This window comes from Aquarana catesbeiana, linkage group LG03, assembly GCF_042186555.1.
Source record: "Aquarana catesbeiana isolate 2022-GZ linkage group LG03, ASM4218655v1, whole genome shotgun sequence".
In the NCBI taxonomy this organism is placed as follows: Eukaryota; Metazoa; Chordata; class Amphibia; order Anura; family Ranidae; genus Aquarana; species Aquarana catesbeiana.
Genome location: NC_133326.1, coordinates 107788742 through 107811694, shown reverse-complemented (window position 1 = coordinate 107811694; position 22953 = coordinate 107788742). Strand labels below are relative to the sequence as shown.

Here is a 22953-nt window from a genome sequence, read left to right as displayed (position 1 = left end):
GAAAAAAAATAGCTTTTTTTTAAAAAAAAATTGGGGATATTTATTATAGCAAAAAGTACAAAATAGTAAAAGTAAAAAGAAAAAATATTGCTTTTTTTCAAAATTGTCGCTCTTATTTTGTTTATAGCGCAAAAAATAAAAACTGCAGAGGTGATCAAATACCACCAAAAGAAAGCACTATTTGTGGGAGAAAAAGGACGTCAATTTTGTTTGGGTACAGCGTCGCACGACCACACAATTGTCAGTTAAAACGACGCAGTGCCGAATCGCAAAAAATGCTCTGGTCATTGAACAGCCAAATCTTCCGGGGCCGAAGTGGTTAAGTCACTGCCTGGAACAAGTGAAATTTCTTTATCTTTTACTTACTGTACTATTGTTCTAGGTCTGTGATTGTGAACTATTAAAGTCAGAAAGTACTCTACAGAAAACTATATTTGTATCTGGTAACCTAACTTTATATGGTTAATACATTTACCCGATGACCAGGCTGTCAGCAAAACTGACAACAGGAGTTGGAACAAACTGTTAATCACGTCGATTAAAACTTAAAAAAAAAATGGTCCCTTCTCAATACTTTATCAATGGAACAAAAGCAGGTAAGGAACATTATATTGATTGATATCTGCTAGATTTAGTTCTGCCCAACATTTGCTGGAACAATTGTATCAGTCAGGATGTAAACTGTGACCTGACATTAAAAGAGTCATTATTTCTTATTTAAATGGTAACAGGTCAGAACAGGGTATATTTTAAGCAATACAGAATAGACAATTTGTTTTTCTATACCCACCACAATTGGAAAGAGAATGTAAAGCAGATCTGGCACATTAAGCATGCTAGCCTTTATCTTATATGTAACCAATACGGCATTGCATGTGACAGAGGTAACTTTTACGTACTAAAAGCACTGCTGAGTAACTTATTGATTTTCCAGTAAAGATTCAATAACTGGGCTAAAGTTTACCAAAACTTAATAAAAAAGTAACATATTGCAGCTTACAGTCCGTATATGTGCTGGCTGCATTTGTTTTCTTTTTTTTTTTTTTTGCTTAAGCTAACAACATTTTTAGCTAATAAAGAAAATAACTCTTGATCTTGCCAGAAATGCAAAGTCTCTGTCGCTTACTGTGAGCTTCGCCGAAGAATATCTTCCTTGCTAGCTATCTACTGTAGAATACTAATTGCCCTGCTGCCATTCAATGAAGATGAAGTGATATGGACATGTTTGGAGTCCATATCGGGACACAGCCTAGGGTGACAACAAAGCTCCCAACTGTCCCTGATTTCGAGGGACTGTCCCTGATTTGGAGCAATGTCCCTCTGTCCTTCTTTCCCCCTCATTTGGCCCTCATTTTGGTCTGATCCATATAGTTGTATATAAAATGCACTTTTTATCTTTCAAAAAGTGTTTCCCAGTGCTAAATCTTTCATCCAATTTCTAAATTGCTGCATTTGTCAATTTTAAAAGCCAATATAAAGAAATTTTGGTGGTAAAAAAAGCACTTGTGGATTTAAATAACCTGTTTTTTTTGGTTATGTCCCCTTTAAGGGGGTTTGGCGGGGGGCATGTCCTATGCCCTACATACGTTTACTAGTAGGTGTCCCTTATTCCCATCTCAAAATGTTGGGAGGTATGTGACAACCATGGCTCCCACCATAGATACAGTGGAGATATGATGTAGCCATGGAGGGACAGAAAGTATGTTAATTGCAGGATTGCCAGATGAAAATAAAGCAAAAGAAGTAAAAGAAAAAAAAGAAAAATGCAGTCACCACACCAAGCACTAATAATCCACAAAATATTATGTTTTTAGTTTTGGGTTTAGATACACTTTAACTATGGTGGGTTTAGATACACTTTAAGATGAATGACCAACCCACAAATTTTCTGCCATTTCAGGCCCTTGTATTTTCCATAGGTGCCAGATTATCAGTCTAGGCCTGTGTTCTTCTTTCTTTTACACAAGATGTTCATGTTACCTAATTTCTTACATATATGTTTGCCAAGATATAGTAGAAGTTTTTACTTACCATATCTGCAAAATGATTCATCTCCATGCTGTATTTTGCCAGGCCTTGTTCATACTTTTGATTGTGGCTCTGCACCTTATGCCATGTTGCCTCCCAGGCATTCCTCCGAAATGTCTCATCATATGAAGTGGGATAGTTCTTTCCTAAAAGAAGTTAATTAAACAGCACTAATCAGTTTAGGAGTCCAACCATTTGAAATCAAAGCCACTGAATATACTGTATTGTATGCTAGTTGAATGACTCACTGTTTAAAGGCAACTACTTACGTTTTCTGCTGTTCACACTGGCTGAAAAATGCTAAAATATTCTGCATCCAACACACTTTCTTTATTTTGAATGCCTGATCCCCCACTGAACGCTGTGGTTCCTTCCACCAGCCCCTATGACCTTCCTTTCTCCTGTAGTGACATAGAGGCTGGGTGATTGGAACAACAATGTGCAGAGGGGGAGTAGGTGTCTGATACTCTCAGTTGGACCCTAAAGATTCTTCAGCTTTCATAGCTCTGCAACAGAACAAAGATCAGTGGCACAGGACACCTAAGTATAGTATTTACCCTTTTCTTTACAAGTGACAGCCACTTCAAAGATTTGACAGTAATGACAGAAAATTAATCCCTATGTAGCTTGACTGTCTAAAGAGATTCATTAGTTATTTTATTTGGCTATTTATACAATAACCAACTTTAACATATATCAAAATCCAAAACTTTTGTTTTTTGTTATGAATAGAAAGGGAAAGAGTTGAAACCCCTGTTCATTTTTATTGTTGTGTGTGTTCCCATAGGAAAATTTTCCTTTGCTTTCTGTCTCAATGACATAACAGGAAGTGGAGAGAAATTAGAATAAGGGTCCCCATTGGACCATTCTGCCTGTCTTGTTGACAGCTGTAACGTTTTATGTTTCCAATGAGTTTCTGTCCCAACGGCAATGATCACCAGGACTAAAAGAGAGGCTGAATGTCACCATTAGGGACAAACAAGAAAGCAAACCTAACAGAGGTTCTAACCCTTCCCTATTCTATCCAAAATAAAAGATAGATATTCTACACTTTACATTAGTCTTAACAGACCCCTGACACTTTGCAAGTGTTCAACCCAGGGCAGAGTCCCATTAGCCATAGCACCGCAGGCACTGACAGCTCAGGATTTTTGTAAAAGAAGTTGTTCAAGCCCCATCTACATTGTCCTGTACTTAGCCATATTGTGCAGTGAATATCTTTTGAATAGGACATGTTCCTGTTGCAAGGGCATTTGCATCCTTTCTGCCTACTGAAGAATATATATATATTAGGGCTTTGGAAATTAAAGATTAATTCCTTGATTAATCGTTAATTTTTTTGATCGATCAAAATTCTTTTGATCGGTACTCACCTCCCCGCCGGCTTCCGGGTCTTCAGGGTGTTCAGTCGGAGATCCGGTGATGTCACTGGACTTCTCCCCCCTTCCCCAAGTGCCTCCGTCTGCTAACGAAGGGAAGGGGGGAGGAGTCCAGTGAGGTCGACATCCGTGACACTTCTAGTGTCGGGTGATTGTATATAGTGTATACCACATTTACCACTGACTAATGCAGAGTTGCAATGCAAGGAGATCAGCTAAAAGTAGTTGGATCTGTATGTGCGTTATAATAAATCGAAATTAGTCGATTAAACGAACACGAAAATTTTAATCAGTTAACAGCCCTAATATATATATATATATTTTTTTTTTTTTAATCTTTTATTAAGAAAACAATATTCCATAATAACACAGTCATCAATAATAATATTCACAAAACAATAATGTAATAATGTCCTGATCCAAGGGTTATAATCAATCTCTTTACTACATATCCTTTTCTTAGACATCTTGACTCTTTCCCTCTGGTCCTATATTTAACCTACTCTGACCCCATATTTGGGCTCTCCCGAACATGGCTGTATTGGAAACCCCCAAAAAATATTATTAACCAACACCTCCCTCACAGTATCCCTCCTCATATTCAAACTGAACTAATAATATAATTGAATATATTTCAATGATAATTTTTGTGCCTGTGTTCAGCTTTAACCAGTTCAGGTCTGCTCTATATATATAGTTTTACAACTACAGGGTGACACCTATGCACTGGATCAAGTATATATATGTAACTTTTCCAGGTAGGGGGCACACATATGCGCTGCCGACGGCTCACTCCCGCTGTGAGTGAGGCAGGAGCCCAGCAGCAGATATCGCGGACTCAATGTCCGCCGGCACCCACAGATGATCGATGAGAGAGGCAGAGTGGCGGTCTGCCTATGTAAACAAGGCAGATCGCCGTTCTGTCAGTAGGGAAGGCATGGATCCTGTGTTTCTGAGAAGCAGGAACACGGATCCATGCCTTCTCCTAGTAAAAGCACCTCGAACACAGTACACAAAACACTGGCTAGGCACACATTTAACCCTTTGATTGCCCCTGATGTTAACCCCTTCCCAGCCAGTGCCATTAGTACAGTGACAGTGCATATTTTTAAGCACTGATCACTAATAATGTCACTGGTCCCCGAAATGTGTCAAGAGTGTCAGTTAGTGTCTGCTTTGTACGCCGCAATATCGCAGTCTCGCTATAATTCGTTGATCGCTGCCATTACTAGTAAAAAAAAGAAAATTTGCGCAAACAATAATATACGCTTATTGGGATTTTTTTTTTACCAAAAATATGTAGCAGAATACATACTGGCCTAAATTTATGAAGAAATTAAACTTTTTACATTTTTGTATTGGATATGTTTTATAGCGGAAAGTAAGAAATATTGTTTTTTTTTTCAAAATTGTTTTGTAGCACAAAAAATAAAAAACGCAGAGATGATCAAATACCACCAAAACAAAGCTCTATTTGTGGGGAAAAAAAGGACATAAATTGTATTTGGGTACAGCGTCACACGACACTGTCACGCATCACTCAGTGTCGTATCTCAAAAAAATGGCCTGGTCATGAAGGGGGTAAATCTTCCAGAGGTCAAATGGTTAAGCTGTCTGCACATAGTAAATAGTCTTGTTCACAATAAGCCTGTTCAGTACATTCATTCTAGATTTAGAACTAGCACCATTCCAACTTAAGAGTTTGTATTAAACAAGTTTATATATATTTTGTATACTGTACCATATTTGACTTTCCAGACATTCCATTCTTGGTCAAGGGAGCATGAAGAAGACACACAAATGATGACAGCGGACAAAACCAGGAGGTACTTATCCAAATGCATCCTACATGTAAAATATTTACAGGCAAATTACAACCAAAATTCTAGTTGTGTTTTCAATGTGAGCGGGCACTTTAACATATTCAAACTCCACATATATGTCATTATTTTCTTATTGGATTGAACTAATATTTGAATATACTTTACGGTTGATGAACCCTATTCATGCTCCAGTTCCTGTGTATTGTGGCAGAGTAAATATCATACTATTATTTGCATAAGTTAATGAGGGACCCTATCAAGTGTTATTTGTATGTAAAATGGCAACAAAACCTAATATACTGCATATAAAATAATGGAGTTGGTATACGTCCTGTGTGCAGCACTTTCACAAGTTTGTAAGTGTTTTTATGTTTTATGTGGTTGATGTACTGTAAGGCCTCATGCACACTGAGCTCCTCTTCTAATACGCCTGTAAACGCCTATCTGTGCATGGACACATTGGGGTTCATTTACTAAAATTGGAGAGTGCAAAATCTGGTGCAGCTGTGCATAGAAACCAATCAGCTTCCAATTTTTTTTTGGACAAAGCTTAATTGAACAAGCTGACGTTGAAAGCTGATTGGCTATCATGGACAACTACACCAAATTTTGCACTCTCCAGTTTTAGGCTAACAAATAGGTGGATTTACAGACAGTAAAAGAGGCATTTTTTTAAGCCAATTCTACATGAGCCCTTTTAGATGCCAGGTTAAGGCTTTGGGGTTGATTTTCTAAAGGCATATAGGCTGTTCATCATGCAAGGGAAGTTACATTTTGCAAGGGAATTTTCCCAAGAGCTAAGTGAATGTGGTGAAAAAACAATATTTTTGCTTGCAAATGATTAAATAATAAAAGTCAGTAGAGCTTCATTACATTCAGTAAACTATGGAGAAAATCCCACTGCAAAGTTCATCTTCTCTTGAAAAGTGAACAGTCTATTTGCCGTTAGTAAATCAACCCCTCTGTTAGAAGTGGAAACCTCTCTAACGGAGCCCTGGATGACAGTAAAAAATATAAAAATATTGGACTTACACCTTCAATTACAGACTTTTCTAAAAAACAAATTGTGTAAGACCCCTTTCACACCGGGGTGCTTTTTAGGCATTTTACTAAAAACAGTGACTGTAAAGCGCCCGAAAAGAGCCTCTCATGCCTCCCCAGTGTGAAAGCCCGAGTGCTTTCCCACTGGGGCGGTGCGCTTGCAGGTCGAGAAAAAAAGTCCTGCTGCTGAACCGCCTGCAAAGCACCTGCAAAGCGCCTGCAAAGCGATTTTAACCCTTTTAACCCTTTATTCAGCAGCTAGAGAGGGGGTTAAAAGTGCCCCGCTAGCGGCCAAAAAGCACCGCTATAACAGCGCTAAAGCGCCGCTAAAAGTAGCGGCGCTTTACTGCTAATGCCGGCACCGCCCCAGTGTGAAAGGGGTCTTATGATATTTCGCAAAAGCAAAACAATATAATATAGGCACATTTACAACTGCACCAAATATGAACCTTAAATTTTGCATTAATGGAACAAAATATTATTGTAAACTTAGGCAAAGGCAACAGTTTGCAATGGAAGTTGTCCCTGAGCTTAGTGAATGTGGTGCAGTTTCACTTTGTACAGAATACCCAATTACAAACATGGAAAAAGAAAAAAAAATACATTTTGTTGCATTTGATAAAATGATTGAAGTCAGCAGAGCCTCAGCTCATTCATTAAGTTCAGGAGAAAATTTCCTTGCAAATGTGAATTGAACAACCTATTTGGATTCAGTAAACCATTACAACCAAGTCTGAAGTGAAGTGAAATACATAGGGGTTGATTTACTAAAGGCAATTAGAGTGTTCCCTCTGCATCCCAAAGCTTACCGGTGTCCAACATCTAATCACGTATAAGCAAATTTGTTTGAAATTGAATCATAACAAAAGTAGTTTTTTTATTTTCTTTGTACATGATTGTTTTTATTTGCAAAGTTAAATTTCACAACATCCACTAAGTTGTGGGGAATATTCCCTTGCCAATGCAACTTCCTTTGCAAAGGGAACAGCCTATTTGCCTTCAGTAAATGAACCCCAGACTTGCCTGAGACCTAATGTTATAATTGATTAGGGGTTACCTCTTGTATTAGGTACATCCACACATTGTAAAATTTGATCTGACTGAATAAATGGCATTATTTTTTACATTGAAAACTGATATTTAAGTGATGAATGGATGTTTGTGAACTAACATTTTGCTTTGGGTATCTTTTGAGGACTCAAAAAGAGAGGTGACCTTGTAGAGATATGGGTTTGTAGATTCTATAAAGTAAAAATCCAACTAGAGTGAGATCTCATGGGCTGAGGTCACATTTGGTGTTTCCCAGAAGTACAAGTAATAAGTGGATGAATCTTTCTGGCACTAAATCTCAAATATCAGTTCTGAACACATTAGTCAGATTAGCCAGATTAGAGCGTACTTTATTAAACAATTAATACCTAGCTGATATGTAGAAATTGAAAGCTGAGAGCTGAAGTATTTACAGCCCAACTCCAGTCAATACCTTTTCAATTGTGGATAGAATATGGAACGATTAAAACGTACTTTGTATCGCCATCTGTGACTCCATTTAAAACTTCCTGTTTTTTTGACAGATGTCAGGCAAAACAGGAAATAAAACACACTTGGGGTTAATTTACTAAGACTGGAGAGTGCAAAATCTGGTGCAGCTGTGCATGGTAGTTAATCAGCTTCTAACTTCAGTTTGTTCAATTAACCTTTGACAAACAAACCTGGAAGCTCTATGTAGAGGTGCACCAGATTTTGCACTCTCCAGTTGTAGTAAATCAACCCCCTTGTCTAGCACAATGAGGGAGGTTTGGAACTTCAATTATTGCTATATGTGTCCCTATGACCGAGAGCTTCCCTCACTTCCTGTCCAGGTAACAGGTATCAGACAGAAGAGAAGAAGAATCTTTTTGGGGACACAAGCAACATTTAAAATCTGACCTAAATCACCTAACTGCAGAAACGAAAACACTACTATATGCTAAAAAAACAGCGGGATGGACAAAAAGAACAAACAGATTCCTCCATCCAAAAAAGCGTGGTGAATGGAGAAAACCAAAAAAATTCCCGGCTCACTTTACCAACCAGCCTGCAACCAACCAAATGATCCTGTCTGACAGCATGCGTTAAAAACAGGGGTTTTGTTTGCACACATTTGCAAATACATGCATCAGCTACAGAGCCCCGTCAAGGCACCCCAGTATTTTCTGTAGTACTAATATTAACTCCACAGTGGAAGCACATGCATTATAATGGATAGTCAGAAGGCATTATGCTGCCTATCAGCTTCCAGGATTTATTGTCAAAAGCTGAAGTTAGAAGCTGATTGGCTACCATGCACAGCTGCACCAGATTTTGCACTCCCCAGTTTTAGTCAATCAACCCCAGTGTTCTTTCTTTACTTCTCAAAGAAAGTGACAAATACTTTGCATTTCTGGCAACATTGACAGGTATTTCCAGTACTTGCTGAAAATGCTCTTAGCCTAACAAATGAAAACTAACTGCCATAAAATATTAGCTGCAATATATAAGAATGACGTTTTTACATTTAGGTATGCTTTAAGAGTCAGCAGGCACTGAAATGTAATAATTTAGTGTTGTAGACTTTGGTTATTTTTGCTGTGTTAGGTGTCCTATTGCACCCAAGATTAAGGTGCCAAATGATGCCTGAGCAATGCACAATGAATAAATAAAAGGAAGGGAATGACAAAGTTAATAAAAATAATAAGGGTTAACTTTTTAACAATACATTTTAGAGTAAAAATAATCAGCTTTAACTACAATTTTTTTTCTGTGAGTAATTTTTCTAGTATAAAGCATTTTTGTAATTTGCCACTACAAACACGAAGGAATGCAAATGTAAAAAATTCACATATAAGACAATGAAAAAAATCAGCAAAAAGAAAAAAAAAAATATTAAGTAGGAAGCGAAGTTAAAGAAGTTATTAGGGTTCACTCAGGGCTATTAAGTAGCTAAGAAATGATTTTGTTTACATTTTATTTTTACTTACACTTAAAAGCAATTCTTGAATGAAAGCTACAATAGTTTATTCCTAAATTACCGCAAAGCAGTACCCGAGCTGTCAAACTGAAAGCTCAGTCCTGTAGCTCTCCTTGTGTGATTCTGAGAGCTGCATGACATTTTAGGAGAATGGAACAATTCCAAATTGGTTAGATGGTTTGTCCAGCATGATGTATTATCTATGCAACCAATACAATGGGCATTCATGGCAGCATAAATGTGTATGGATTGCTAGAATTGTAATTCCTGATAATTTCTACTGACATGTTGGTAGTGGATAATGAATAATCTTAACTAGAAAAAACTAAAAATTACAGTTGGCATCTAATTATTTGTTGTGTTTAACTGTGTAATCTGTCTTCAAGCCATTGTATACAGTTTTAATATTTAAGGTACCTCATAATAATTATTGATTAAAATCTATCTATTGCCAAAACGTTTTTTTTCGTTTTGGATAAAGTAGGGAATGGTTAGCACCCCTGTCAATTTTGTTTTTGCTTTTTGTGTCCTGTTGGAGAGATTTCCCTTCACTTCCTGTCCTGGAGACACAGCAGGATGCAAGCTGTTATCTCAACAAGGTGAAAGCAAATCCCCTCTTAGGCTGAGTTCACATATAGGTGGATGCATTTTTAACCGCATCCAATTTGCATGACATGTAAATGTGGCCGACTCTCAATGGAACTGGTTCACACACGTCCGGGGCGGCAGCAGTTCGGTTTCAAAAAGGGTCCTGTGCATTTTTGGGTACGGTTCAAGTGCACCTGAACCGGTGAACAGAAACACACCAAACCCCAGACTGCAAACCCCAGCCACACATATGTGAACCCGGCCTTAGACAATATTCACCAGAATAGTTGTCCCCATTGGAAGATCTACCCTCACATCTTGATTTAATGATAGCTGTAGAATGTTGGATTTCCTATCACTTTCTCTCCCAGTGACAATGGTCAGGCAGATAGAGGAGGTGACTCTACCCAGCAGGGATACAGACTTTACCACTCTATCTAAAACAAAAAAAAAAAACATTGGCTAGACATACACTTTAAGAATATTTTCCTTATACTGGTATTGGAATTCTTGATGGTCTGGCTTTACAAAATACATTTATACATCTATTAGCCATTTAGATTACAGTTCATTTGTTATGAGACAGTACTTACCTGAATGATTTGTGTTAGTAAGTGAGCTCTGATATAAGCCATGTACATCCCCATCTATATATGGGTTATACATTTTCCACTGGCATCACAATTATCGATGAATCATCCCACAACGGTCCTCAGAAGGATCTGATAACTGCCAACAGTAGGATAGCTAATGTCTTGTGATATTTCATCACATATCAGAAACAAGGATAAAGAAAAACAGTCAAAACACAAGAGAGTTTGTATTTTTATCTATAATTAATTAAGAGATGTAAAAGAAATTGTTCATAAAACAAGTAAATTAAGTTAGCCATTGAAGCAGTTTTTCTAGAAAGTGAAGCTTTAAACAAAATCACACAGGGATGTATTGGGAATTCCTCTTAAGGTATTGGAAATTTTGAAAACATTATTAAATATATATATATATATATATATATATATATATATATATATATATATATATATACTATAATATGTATAGTATGATATAAGCCATTTACCGATAGGTTAAGCTTAAAGGTGTTGTTAACCCTTATTTTTTAATTTATAAAAATAACAAACATGCCTATACTTACTTGCTCTGTGCAATTGTTTTGCGCAGAGCAGCCCCGATCCTCTTCTTCTGGGGTCCCCCGCCGGCACTCCAGGCCCCTCCTCTTCAGCAGATGCTCCCACGGATAGCCACTTACCCTGGGGGCACTCGTGCGGGCTTGTGTTACTGGATTTGATTGACAGTTAGTCTGTCCAATGAGGAGAGAGACAGCGTCTGGAGCTGCTGCGCTCGTGCACTTGTTGGATCGGATCGGTCTCAGGTAGAAAAATGGGAGGGTCTGGGGGGAGCTGCATCACAGAAAGTTTATCACCTTAATGCATAGAATGCATTAAGGTGAAAACCTTGATGCTTTATAACCACGTTTAGGTGTTCATAGAAGTGAGATGAAGTTGTTACCAATAGTTCTCTTACATAAGCGTGTACAATCGTATTGGTCCTGGAAATACATTCTTTTGGTTATATGTGAAAAATCAGAGAGTGATGACAATTGATTGAGTTTATCTTGCAACAAGGCATGTGAATTCCAAAGAGTTGCTTTTGGCTGGCTACTATCAGGATGTGTTCCACTAACAGTATATGTTACACACTTTCGCTCACACTATTTTGGATCCAGCTAAAGAATAAATGTGTAACAGGTTGGAGCACTCTCCTAGGTAGGTGCTAGAAGAGAGTATAGTTTTTGGGTCTTTCTGCTTATGAGGAAGGCTATCAGGTGGGTTTGGATGATCTCTGCCTACCAGTGAGCAGGGATCCATTGATGGGGTCTGCTCATGGGGTTCAGGTGCTGCTCATGTTGTCTGAATGTTTCACACTGGTCCAATAGGGGGGCATATTGGACAGTGGGAGGAGACGGGACAGATGAAAGCACAGGCATAGTTGCAGCACTGGCCATTGGCAGAGGAAAGTGCCTCAGTACGTACTGGGTGACTGTATATATGCCTGGAGCACATGTGCTCTGGATCCTCGGCTGGAGAGGGGGGTCCTGGGGGAGGGGGCCGCTTCCCCTCCTCTGTAGAAGCTGCCATGCGGCCTTAGGTGCCTGACCCGAGGGCCTGAATCTGAAAATAGTTGCAATTCAGAAGTACTGCAGAGCTAACGGGAAGGGATACACATTAGGAAGGATTTGCTTCGGCGTACTGCGAGTACAGATCTGTGTCATGGGGCCTGTCCTGTGAGGGCCACCCCTTCAGCTAGTAGAGTCAGAGGACGGATGTTGGCAAAGAGGGGATGCTAGTGAGTATTGTGAAGATAAACAGTTCACTAAGTCTGCTGCCGCAGCAAGCAAATAACTTATTCTTCCCATACAAGTGTTGTATGGTATAGCAGCAGGTCTGCACAGTAAAATCTGCAGTGTTAAATTTAACTCTGTGGGATTATATAAAAACTTGACTGAGGGACCTGCAGAATGCAGAGGCTCCAATTATCTATAAAACATTAAACACATGATAAACAATCCCCCCTTCCAAAATGACCAGACGACACATTTTATTAGGAATCGAATGGCCATAGCAGCCTTTTATTACAAACCATTAAATACAACATTCACAAGAAAACATGCATATAATACAGTCAATGCATAACAAATAAACCAACCTCAGCTTATGCCCGATCTAAGGTCTTTGAAGGCCTGTATACTCATGATTAACTGGTTGTAGCTGCCACCCAATCAAAGGCCCCCAGCCGCAACTACACCAACTCAGAACAAACTCTATCCAAGTGACCCACTACAGCACCAAGAACCTCAAATGAAACTGGGAGTCGAGCATTTGCCACAGAGCGACACTTCCTATAATCCCGCATAGCCTACCTTTGTAACACCTCTGTGACAACTTAAACATGAACGCCAGACTGACCAACTGCTGAGATATAGCAAAGACAGACACACCTCGTTCATCGTCCTCATGAGAACACCCCCCCATCTTCATTCACCAGATTGCTCCATTCCCGCCACACTCTGCAGTATGAAGACCAAGTTGACGCACATACTGAATGAGGAATTGAGAACTTGGCAGTGGCAATGCAATGCTCCACAGATGCTTGGGGCATGGAATTCCGTGCTGCTCCGCTTTCAGTGCCAACTAACGAAATATGTCCCTCTGGAAACGAGACAAAGCATCAGTCACTGAGTTATCAACTCCTGGAACGTGCACAATTCCATGGACAGGACAATAGGAAAACAGTTCCCGAACAGCCAAATTATGCACTAAACCAACCTACCTCCATTCCACTGGCCAACCAACTCTCAGCACTTCAACAACACTGACAGTAGGTTCCATAACCAGTAGGACCTGCCACATCAGTGAACAGTTCTAGATCAACATGGGAAATCACCTACTCCATCCAAAGAGAGAGACCATTATAAGAAAACAGAAATTAATCCCACACTTGCAAGTCTTCAAGCTGATCCTGCCCCAGCCGAATATAAGGATGTGGCGCCTTAATGCCAGCTGTAGCATCCGCCAGTCGTCTACAAAATACATGGCCCATGGGCATACTGCAACAAGCAAAATTCAACTTGTTCAAGAGAGATTGCAAAGCATGAAGTCAATTTTTTTTTGCACTGCCTGGTGGCAGAGACCGTTCCCTTCAAACCTTCAAGTTTCTCCAAAGGCAAACGACATTCTATCGCCACGGTGTAGATGACAATACCCAGAAACCACAACTCAGTGGCTAGGCCCTCCGTCTTGTCAGGGGCCAATGGCCAGGGCCGGCCCAAGACATTGTGCAACCTGGGACCAAAAAAAAAATCACGCACACCATAAGGCCCCCACATTCATTATTTTATATCATGATAACTAAAGGGGACATATCATGGCTCAATACATGTATATTGGATTATAAAGAGGACCTGTCATGGCTCTATACATGTATATAGGAATATAAAGGGGACCTGTCATGGCTCTATACATGTATATAGGATTATAAAGGGGACCTGTCATGGCTCTATACATGTATATAGGAGAATAAAGAGGACCTGTCATAGCGCTATACATGTATATAGGAGTATAAAGAGGACCTGTCATGGCTCTATACATGTATTTATAAGTATAAAGAGGATCTGTCATGGCTCCAAACATGTATACTCGAGTATAAAGAGGACCTGTCATGGCCCTATACATGTATATAGGGATATAAAGGGGATCTGTCATGGCTCTATACATGTACATAGGAGTACAAAGGGGACCTGTCATGGCACTATACATGTATATAGGAGAATAAAGAGGACCTGTGATGGCATTATACATGTATATAGTTATATAAAGGGGACCTGTCATGGCTCTATACATGTATATAGGAGAATAAAGAGAACCTGTCATGGCACTATACATGTATATAGGAGTATAAAGAGGACCTGTCATGGCACTATAAATGTTTATAGGAGTATAAAGAGGACCTGTCATGACTCTATACATGTATATATAAGCATAAGGAGGACCTGGCATGGCTCTATACAGGGCCGCATATATTGGCAAATGTCCTATAAGTCTACTTACAAATAAAACCCCAATTTTTTTTATTTATGTAAAAATGATTCTATAAACTCCCACAACAGGAACTAAAGACTTTCCACTAAAGGTGTCACTGCCAGAAACCTCACAGCGACCTCCAATGGAAACATGAGATATCTACTTAAAAGTGAAATTACTTAATCTCAATTACTATATGGTTTAGGAGGGGATAACGTTGAGGTATTTAGATTATGAGAATAAATATATCTCAAACTAATGTTAACCCATTCTAACCCTTCCATCTAAGCATTATTAATGAAGGCATTAATGTCGGTATCCACATTAAGGCCAAAGGGAACATATACGCTTTTAAATGATATATGCAGGCCATCTGCTGTTTAGATATCTCTCTTACTAGAAAGCACCCTCTCCAGTGTGGTCGATATTTATCGATACCCTGAAAACAAAGTATTGGAAGGGTCCCTATCATGTACCAAATCGTAGTGTTTTAAAACCCTTCCTGATGTTACTTATGTGCTCATTAAGTCGGATTTGTAAAGTGTGTTTAGTTCGTCCAACGTACTGTAGCTGTAACATGGACACTGAATTAGATAAACAGCCCCAGTCGAGGAACAGGTAATGAATGGTTCAATTTCAAACTTGCCACCAATACTAGTAGAGGAAAAATGATTTACCTTTCTAACAGTACATCTATTTAACATACACACATAGCATTTACCAGACCGGTAGTAGCCAGTAAGATTTTGGAAAAAGCACCTACTCTCCTTTGGTGGATCTTGAACGCTGGGGTCTATTTTGTCCCTAAGGGAGGAAGCACCCCTAAAGACAATTTGGCAGGACAGCACTAAGTATCCTGTCATTCCCCAGTATATGCCAGTGTTTCTGGATAAGCCTTTTAATATTATAATGCTGGACAGAAAACATGGTTATGAATGGAACAGAAAAATCCTTATTCACATCATTCCTCGGTTTCTCTGTTAGCAGTGGTCTCCTGTCAAGGTCGCGTACTGATCTAATGCTTGCCTGAAGCGAATCTGGATTGTAACCTTTCTCTACAAACCTCTTATACAGGACCTCTGCTAGTGTATCAAACTCAGTAACCTCTGTGCAGTTTCGCCTTAGGCGAAGGAACTGGCCTTTCAGCTCAGCCCTCAGCCAAGGTTCATGATGGCAACTGTCTGGAGGGATATAAGAGTTTCAATCAGTGGGCTTAAAAAGGGTAGTAGTCGCGAACCTGTCATCTTTAATTAAGATCTTTAGATCCAAAAAATGTATCAAAATTCAAAACAATCCCTCTGTCATTATTATTAAGGAGCCTCAGGTACTCTAATAGTTTATGATAGCTCCCTCCCCACAGGAGGAGAACGTCATCGATATACCTTGCCCAACAGAGTCAATGCCACTGACAATGGCGTGCCCCGGGGGGCAAGTCTGGTTCTTATGGATCTTGGGTAAGTAATAAATTACAGGTGCGCAAGGAGCACATGGTACCAGAAAACATTTTTCCTTCTATTAATAATACCATATTTGAATCCTCTGTTCACAATTTCTTCCAGTTCCCTCCTATATTTGATCACTGGATATTTAGAGGGGTATACTGTCACAATCTCCAAAAATGTGATGCATTCGGCTGCATAGTCACATCTGTCTAGTATGATAATAGTATGAGAATTTATATATATATATATATATATATATACAGTGGGGACGGAAAGTATTCAGACCCCTTTAAATTTTTCACTCATTGTTATATTGCAGCCATTTGCTAAAATCATTTAAGTTCATCTTTTTTCCTCATTAATGTACACACAGCACCCCATATTGACAGAAAAACACAGAATTGTTGACATTTTTGCAGATTTATTAAAAAAGAAAAACTGAAATATTACATGGTCCTAAGTATTCAGACCCTTTGCTGTGACACTCATATATTTAACTCAGGTGCTGTCCGATCATCCTTGAGATGGTTCTACACCTTCATTTGAGTCCAGCTGTGTTTGATCATACTGATTGGACTTGATTAGGAAAGCCACACACCTGTCTATATAAGACCTTACAGCTCACAGTGCATGTCTATATATATATATATATATATATATATATATATATATATATATATATATATATATATATATATATATATATATATACTACCCTAGCCTGTCTATAAAAACTATAAAGGATTGGGTAGTGGCGCAACCAGATAGTTAAGCAAATGATTACACTATACACCATAAATTAGTCCTTTAAGCAAAAAGCAGGCTATAGTGGGCGGGACAGCTTGAGAAACCTGTTTAGTGCGCACGCTCCGAAAAGTCATCACGCGCACACCAGTGATGCCATCACGCCCAATGCTGCGTTTCAGCCCTTACCATTGAGCTCCAGCTACTCTCCAAGCCTCGCTCTTGGTTCTACACGATTACCTGAAAATCTGAAAATTGACCTGAGTGGGAAGGGGGTAGAAGTATCTGGTATTAAAGTGTTTAACAGACCAAGCTATCCCGGTAAAGCAGTTAGAGGGTTGAGACAAACCATTTACCACTGATAGGGGTACTTACAATGATTAGTTCTTATTACTTTACATAAAACTGTTATCTCAAAAGGAAAAAAAAATGTTTGCTACAACTGCTTATAAACAGTTAGCTGATGATCAATGTTAGTCAAGTCCATCTAAATCTGTCCAAAGGTGTCTGCTTTACTACTTCATCCAGAATGCAGACACCCTGAGAAACTGGCAGAATCACCAGGTGAAATAAAGGGGAAAAAAGTCTATAAAACAATAATGCAGCCACCACACCAAAGAATGAATAAGCTGCAATTCCTTACATTTTTGTTTTTGGGTTTAATACCCAAAAAATGACAGCATATTTTTTTATACACTTCACTGACCATTTCCTTTCTCATGGAGATGATATCAACACCATAATCATGTATTTGATAGCAGCTGAGCTTATAAGACAAATCATACATTGGCATGTTTTAATGTGGTAATAAAATTATATATTTTAAGTCTCTATATAATAATTTTATATACCGTATTCTGAAAGAAAAGTTCAGTTGTATGTGTGCATGGATGTAAAGATTTTTACGCAATATAGAAGATACAGTCCCCCATAGACGCTAAATTTACAAACTGAGATCTGTAGGCATGGACCATAGGGTATGTTCCTGGACAGAAAACTGGTTACAGGGGCGTGTCCAAAGGGTGGTGATAAATAGTGAAACTCAGACTGGTCTGGAGTGGTAAGTAGAGTACCCTAAGGATCTGTCCGGAGACAAATTCTGTTTAATTTATTCATAAATGATATAGAGGTTGGCATAAATAGCTCAATCTTACTGTTTGCATAAATAACTAGGGCAATAACATCACAGCAAGATATAGAAACTCAATAAAATATAGGGGTGGGCAACTACATGGCAAATGAGGTTCAATGTTGAAAAATGTATAGTAATGCACGTGGGGGGCAAAAAATATCAATGCAAATGACTCACTAAGGGGAGAACATCTGGGGGAATCCAGAACGGAGAAAGATCTGGAGGTCCTGGTAAAAGACAGACTGGGCAATGGCATGCAATGTCGAGCCGCAGCAAGCAAAGCCAGCAGACATTAGCATGCAATAAAAAAGGAATTTACTCCAGGAGATAAAACTACAATCCTGCCATTTTATAAGACTTTGGTTCTGGTCAACTATCCTTAGGAAGCATGTGCTGGAACTGGGGAGAGCCCAGAGAAGGACAACAAAATGAGTAAGGGGATTGGAGGACCTCAGATACAAGGAAGGACTAAAATCACTAAACTTATTCTCCCTGGAGAAGAAACACTTGAGAGGAGATATGATAGCAATATATACAAATACCTCACTGGTGATCCTATAGAAAACTATTCAGTGTCAGGGAGTGTCAGGGAGTGTAAGAGGACACAAGGCCACACAATGAAATTGGAGGAGATGCGGTTTAACCTTAAGCTGCGTAGGGAGTTTTTCACTATCAGAGTGGCAAAGATGTGGAACTCCCGCCCACAATCGGTGGTGTCAGCAGGAAGTATTGATAGTTTTAAAAGACTCTTGGAAATGCATCTTAGTGAACACAATATACAGGGATATGGGAAATGATTATCGACATGAACACCCACACAGGTTGAACTGGCTGGACTAGTGTCTTTATTCAACCTTACCAACCATGTAATTATGTAACTATATTAAATTGATAATGCCTTAAAATGTATAAAAGATTATCGTTAATAAAATAATACAAATTTGAGTTAGTTATAAAATGCGTAGCTTTACAGCACTGTTACCAATAGAAGCATCAAATCATTTCTAAGCAATAATGATTGTGCAGTCACTTTGGAAGTACAGTAGATATTAATTCAACTGCAAGCACACAACAGACATTTAAGTGTCTATGAACCCCCAGTGCATCAGAAGCGACATCAGAGTGCGGAACTCATTAGTCAGACCGGGTCAACATATATTGAGGCACCACCCATCCACTGCTGTTCCTCTGGCTGCACTGCTGGAGGATCGGTTCTAGTATCTGCACCCCTTCCCCCTGCTGTCTGGGACCCTGTGTGCCTCTTTTCCCCACAGTGCTGCCATTTTCCCTCCTCTCCTTTCCTTTTGGCAGCTGCTGAGGTCACACATGCGGGTAGAGTTGCCACCTCATCCCTTTAAACCCGAACACATATTGATTACACAGGTTCTGTGGCTGATTAAGGTGGTAATTAAACTCACTTGGTGCCTTATCTGCACTAAATTAGCCTCAGAACCTGTGTAATTCATATGTGTTCGGGTTTAAAGGGATGAGGTGGCAACCCTACATGCGGGTCATTTCAGGATGGTGAGCATGGGAGAACACACCACCTGGAATAAACACCATGAGCGATCAAGTGCAGAATGGTTCTTGTTTAACGGGGGGGGGGGGGGGGGGGGGATTTCTGCCACGGCTGCAAAGCACAGCATTGCGGGCGTTGCATTTTAGCAAAAATATTATTTGATATTTTCGGAGGAGGGGGGCCCAGTCAGGTAGGCTGAACAGGGCCCCGTGATTCTATCAGCAGCCCAGGTTGAGGTTAAAGCGGAACTTCACTTTCTCAATCAACGTTAACTATTTTTAATCCTTATGCTGCTAGCATTAGTAAATAGGATGATAATAATGATGTCCTACATCCCAGGAGTCTTCAGGAGGAAAGGAGGGTTTTTCTCAGCTAGGCACACCCACCTGCCTGCATGCCTGAGCTAAGGGAAGATGGATTCCAGGAAGTAAATGCTACACAAATCATCTGCCCTTACTGAGATGATAACGGCCAGAAATGCTAGGGGGTGCTTTTCAAAGTGATTGCTCAGCAAAATAAAGCATGGAAACATGGATGAATGGGTGAGTTTGTTTTGAATATTAAAAATGAATTAAATCACATTTTTGTTTTGTGGTGCTCAGATGCAGTGCAGTGTAATTCCGCTTTAAGAAAGCCACCAACCAAATCAGAATTGAACCCCAGTCTATCTAATCCTGCACAAATCCACAGCCTAAAGACTGTACAATAGATCAACTTGGCATGTGAGCAGGTAAGTACTTGTTCAAGATCCTTTGGTCGGGCAGGACATCTGGAAGCACAGACAACTCCCATTCTCATGAACTTGAGAATGAAACTGGACGGAGTTCAGAACACACAAAAACTTTACCTAGGCACCTGACTGACTATGTACTTTATAGTATTATCAGGTTTTAAAGTGTAACGGGGGTGAGGAGAGAATTTTTAATAATGTATTTTATTACAGGAACAGGTTGAACTGGATGGACTGGTGTCTTTATTCAACCTTACTATGAACTTATATAGCACCATCAATTTATGCAGCGCTTTACATATTTACTATACAGTCAGACCCTGCCCTCAAGGAGCTTACAATCTAAGGTCCCTAACTCACATTCATACATATACATACTAGGGCCAATTTAGACAGGAGACAATTGACCTACCAGCATGTCTTTAGAGTGTGGGTGGGAACTAGAGGTGAGCTTCGTGTTCAAGTCGAACCCATATTCGACTCGAACATCGTCTGTTCGCCATTCGCCGAATTGCGAATGATGTGGGGCGTTCGCGCCAAATTCGTGTGGCATGTCACGGCCCATAATTCACTGAGGCATCGCAGTGCATTGCTGGCTGATTATTGGCCAAGCATGCACTATGACCTGCATGCTTGGCCAATCACAGCGCTGTCTGAACAGAGAGCCGTAATTGGCCAAAGGAGGCATTGGCCAATTATGGCTCAGGGGGTTTGGAACACGCCCCACACTATATAAGGCCACCTGCACGGCGACCCTGTGTAGTGTGTGTTCCGGCGTTGAGAGAGAGATAGAGAGAGAGATAGATAGACAGAGAGACAGTGTCATTTGATTTAAGTTAGATAGATTAGGCAGGACAGTCAGTGAGTTAGCTGCACTTACAGTGTATTGTGTATATATATGCATCCCAGGTGTTGTATATATATATATATATATATATATATATATATATATATATATATATATATATACACTGTATTCAGTTTAGCTAGATCCGTTCCTGTTATCTTGCTACTGACAGGCAGGCTTGTGTTGTTACAGTATTTACAGCTACCTGAAGAAAATTGCTGGTGTTCTTTTGATCCTATTAGTACCACAGTCAGGCAGCTAGACTATTTACATTTAGCGTAGTGCGTCCTCCTCACGGTGTTCAGTTAAAGCTACAAGTTAGTTTAGTGAGACCTCTGCACAGTGTTCATCTAAAGCTACAAGTTAGTGTAGTACACAGTGTTCAGCTAAAGCTACAAGATAGGGTAGTGCGTCCTCCTCACAGTGTTCAACTAAAGCTACAAGTTAGTGTAGTACACAGTGTTCAGCTAAAGCTACAAGATAGGGTAGTGCGTCCTCCTCACAGTGTTCAGCTAAAGCTACAAGTTAGTGTAGTGTGTCCTCCTCACAGTGTTCAGTTAAAACTACAAGTTAGTGTAGTGCGACCTCGGCACAGTGTTTGTCAGGAAATGTTCCATCCGCTGGTAATACCTGTTATTTGGCATGCAGTACTGAGGTCCACCAGCAGGTGTCTCCTGGCAGTTTGGAACTGTCAGGAGAGCTTTTCCCTGTTAATATTATATCATCTTTGGGCCGCAGTACTGGCGTCCACCAGCGGATGGATCCTGGCAGTATGGAGCATACAGTACCTCCTACAATCAGGTGTCACTTGAGGCCAATCACAGGCCTATAAATACCCGGCAAGCATTCACATGTTTGCCTTGATTTCTTCATTGCCTCCTGACCTGCTAGCGATCTGATCCTGTGCTCTGAACCTGATCCTGTCTCCCTGTCCAAATCCCTATCCTGCCCCACCTGTTACCTTGCATCCCTGCCTGCAGTCTAACCCATCCATCCTTTCCCTGTGTTCAACCCCATCTGCTGACCTCCCTGTGTATGACCTTGGCCTGGCTTATGTTTATGTCTCTGGAACATCCCCTGTCCATCTGCTGATCTGCTGTGTATGACCCTGGCCTGGCTATTGTTTATATTCCTGGTATTTCCCATTTATTGCACTTATCTGTCTGTTGTTATTTGTGGGTCTCTGTCTGTGGTTGGTTTTTGCACTGTGTCTTATTAGAGTCGGTTGTACAATATTATTCACTTTCTTTAATAAATTATTATATTTTCACGTATATATGTTTGGGTGTCCTCTGTCGCAAATCACACGGTTCTGGTCACACCTGTTCATGACAGTAAATCAAGGCCATCTCTGACCAGAAGTGACTGCGCAGAGGAACCATTGTAGTGCTATTAAAATGCAGTCAGAAACAGTTGTTCTCCTTGCCTCACTGGTGTTGGAAGATAACAATTACTGTCATCTGGTATTGAAAGAGTGGGCCAGCGATCAGCTCCTGGAGTGTATCCGTCTGGCCCATTCTCTGGTTGATCAGGGTAGATTACTGTTTGAGAACATTCAGCCCCTGATACAGGTGTGTGCTGAGCTAGCCTTGTCTAGCAGTCCTAAAGGAAGTGATGATTTTTCTCCTCCCTTCAGTAGTGATCAGGAGGAGTCTCTGGTGTGGCTGTTGGAGGATGATGCTGTATACTTTCTGGAGCATTATTCAGCTTGTCCCAAACAGGTGCTAGTGGACTGTATAGATTCGGTGCAGTCCCTGGTTAGACAGGCAGTATGTGAACCCACGTTTGTTCAACCTGTACTACAGGCATGGTCAGACTTATTATTTCCAGCTTCGGTCAGCTCTTCACAACCCAGACCTGCTATTAGACACCTGCCTGCCCAGAAGTCTTTTTCCCCTTCACCCATGGCAACCTCCGTTTCAGCCCAATATACCCTGCTTCCCACCAAATATCAATACCCTGTACCTACCCGCTGCACCTATCCTTCATTCAACTCACCTGCCTCTTCTCAGCTGTCCACAGACCCACAGGAACTTCCTCCAGCTACTGTTACCTCTTCTCTGCCATATTCCAATCCTCCTTTCCAGTCTGCT

The 22953-nt window shown here is 40.1% G+C and overlaps 1 protein-coding gene across 1 annotated transcript in view; it reads right to left on the bottom strand.

Moving 5' to 3' along the window:
• The window catches only part of LOC141131539 (cathepsin S-like), a 40313-nt gene extending 29738 nt beyond the window's left edge, over positions 1-10575 (bottom strand). The window contains exons 1-3 of the mRNA XM_073618922.1: positions 10442-10575; positions 5149-5252; positions 2032-2174 (exon numbers count right to left, since the gene is read on the bottom strand). Coding sequence (XP_073475023.1) covers positions 2032-2174; positions 5149-5251 — 246 coding nt within the window. The 5' untranslated portion in view covers position 5252; positions 10442-10575. The remainder of the gene's footprint in view (positions 1-2031; positions 2175-5148; positions 5253-10441) is intronic.
• Positions 10576-22953: the final 12378 nt, after the last annotated feature.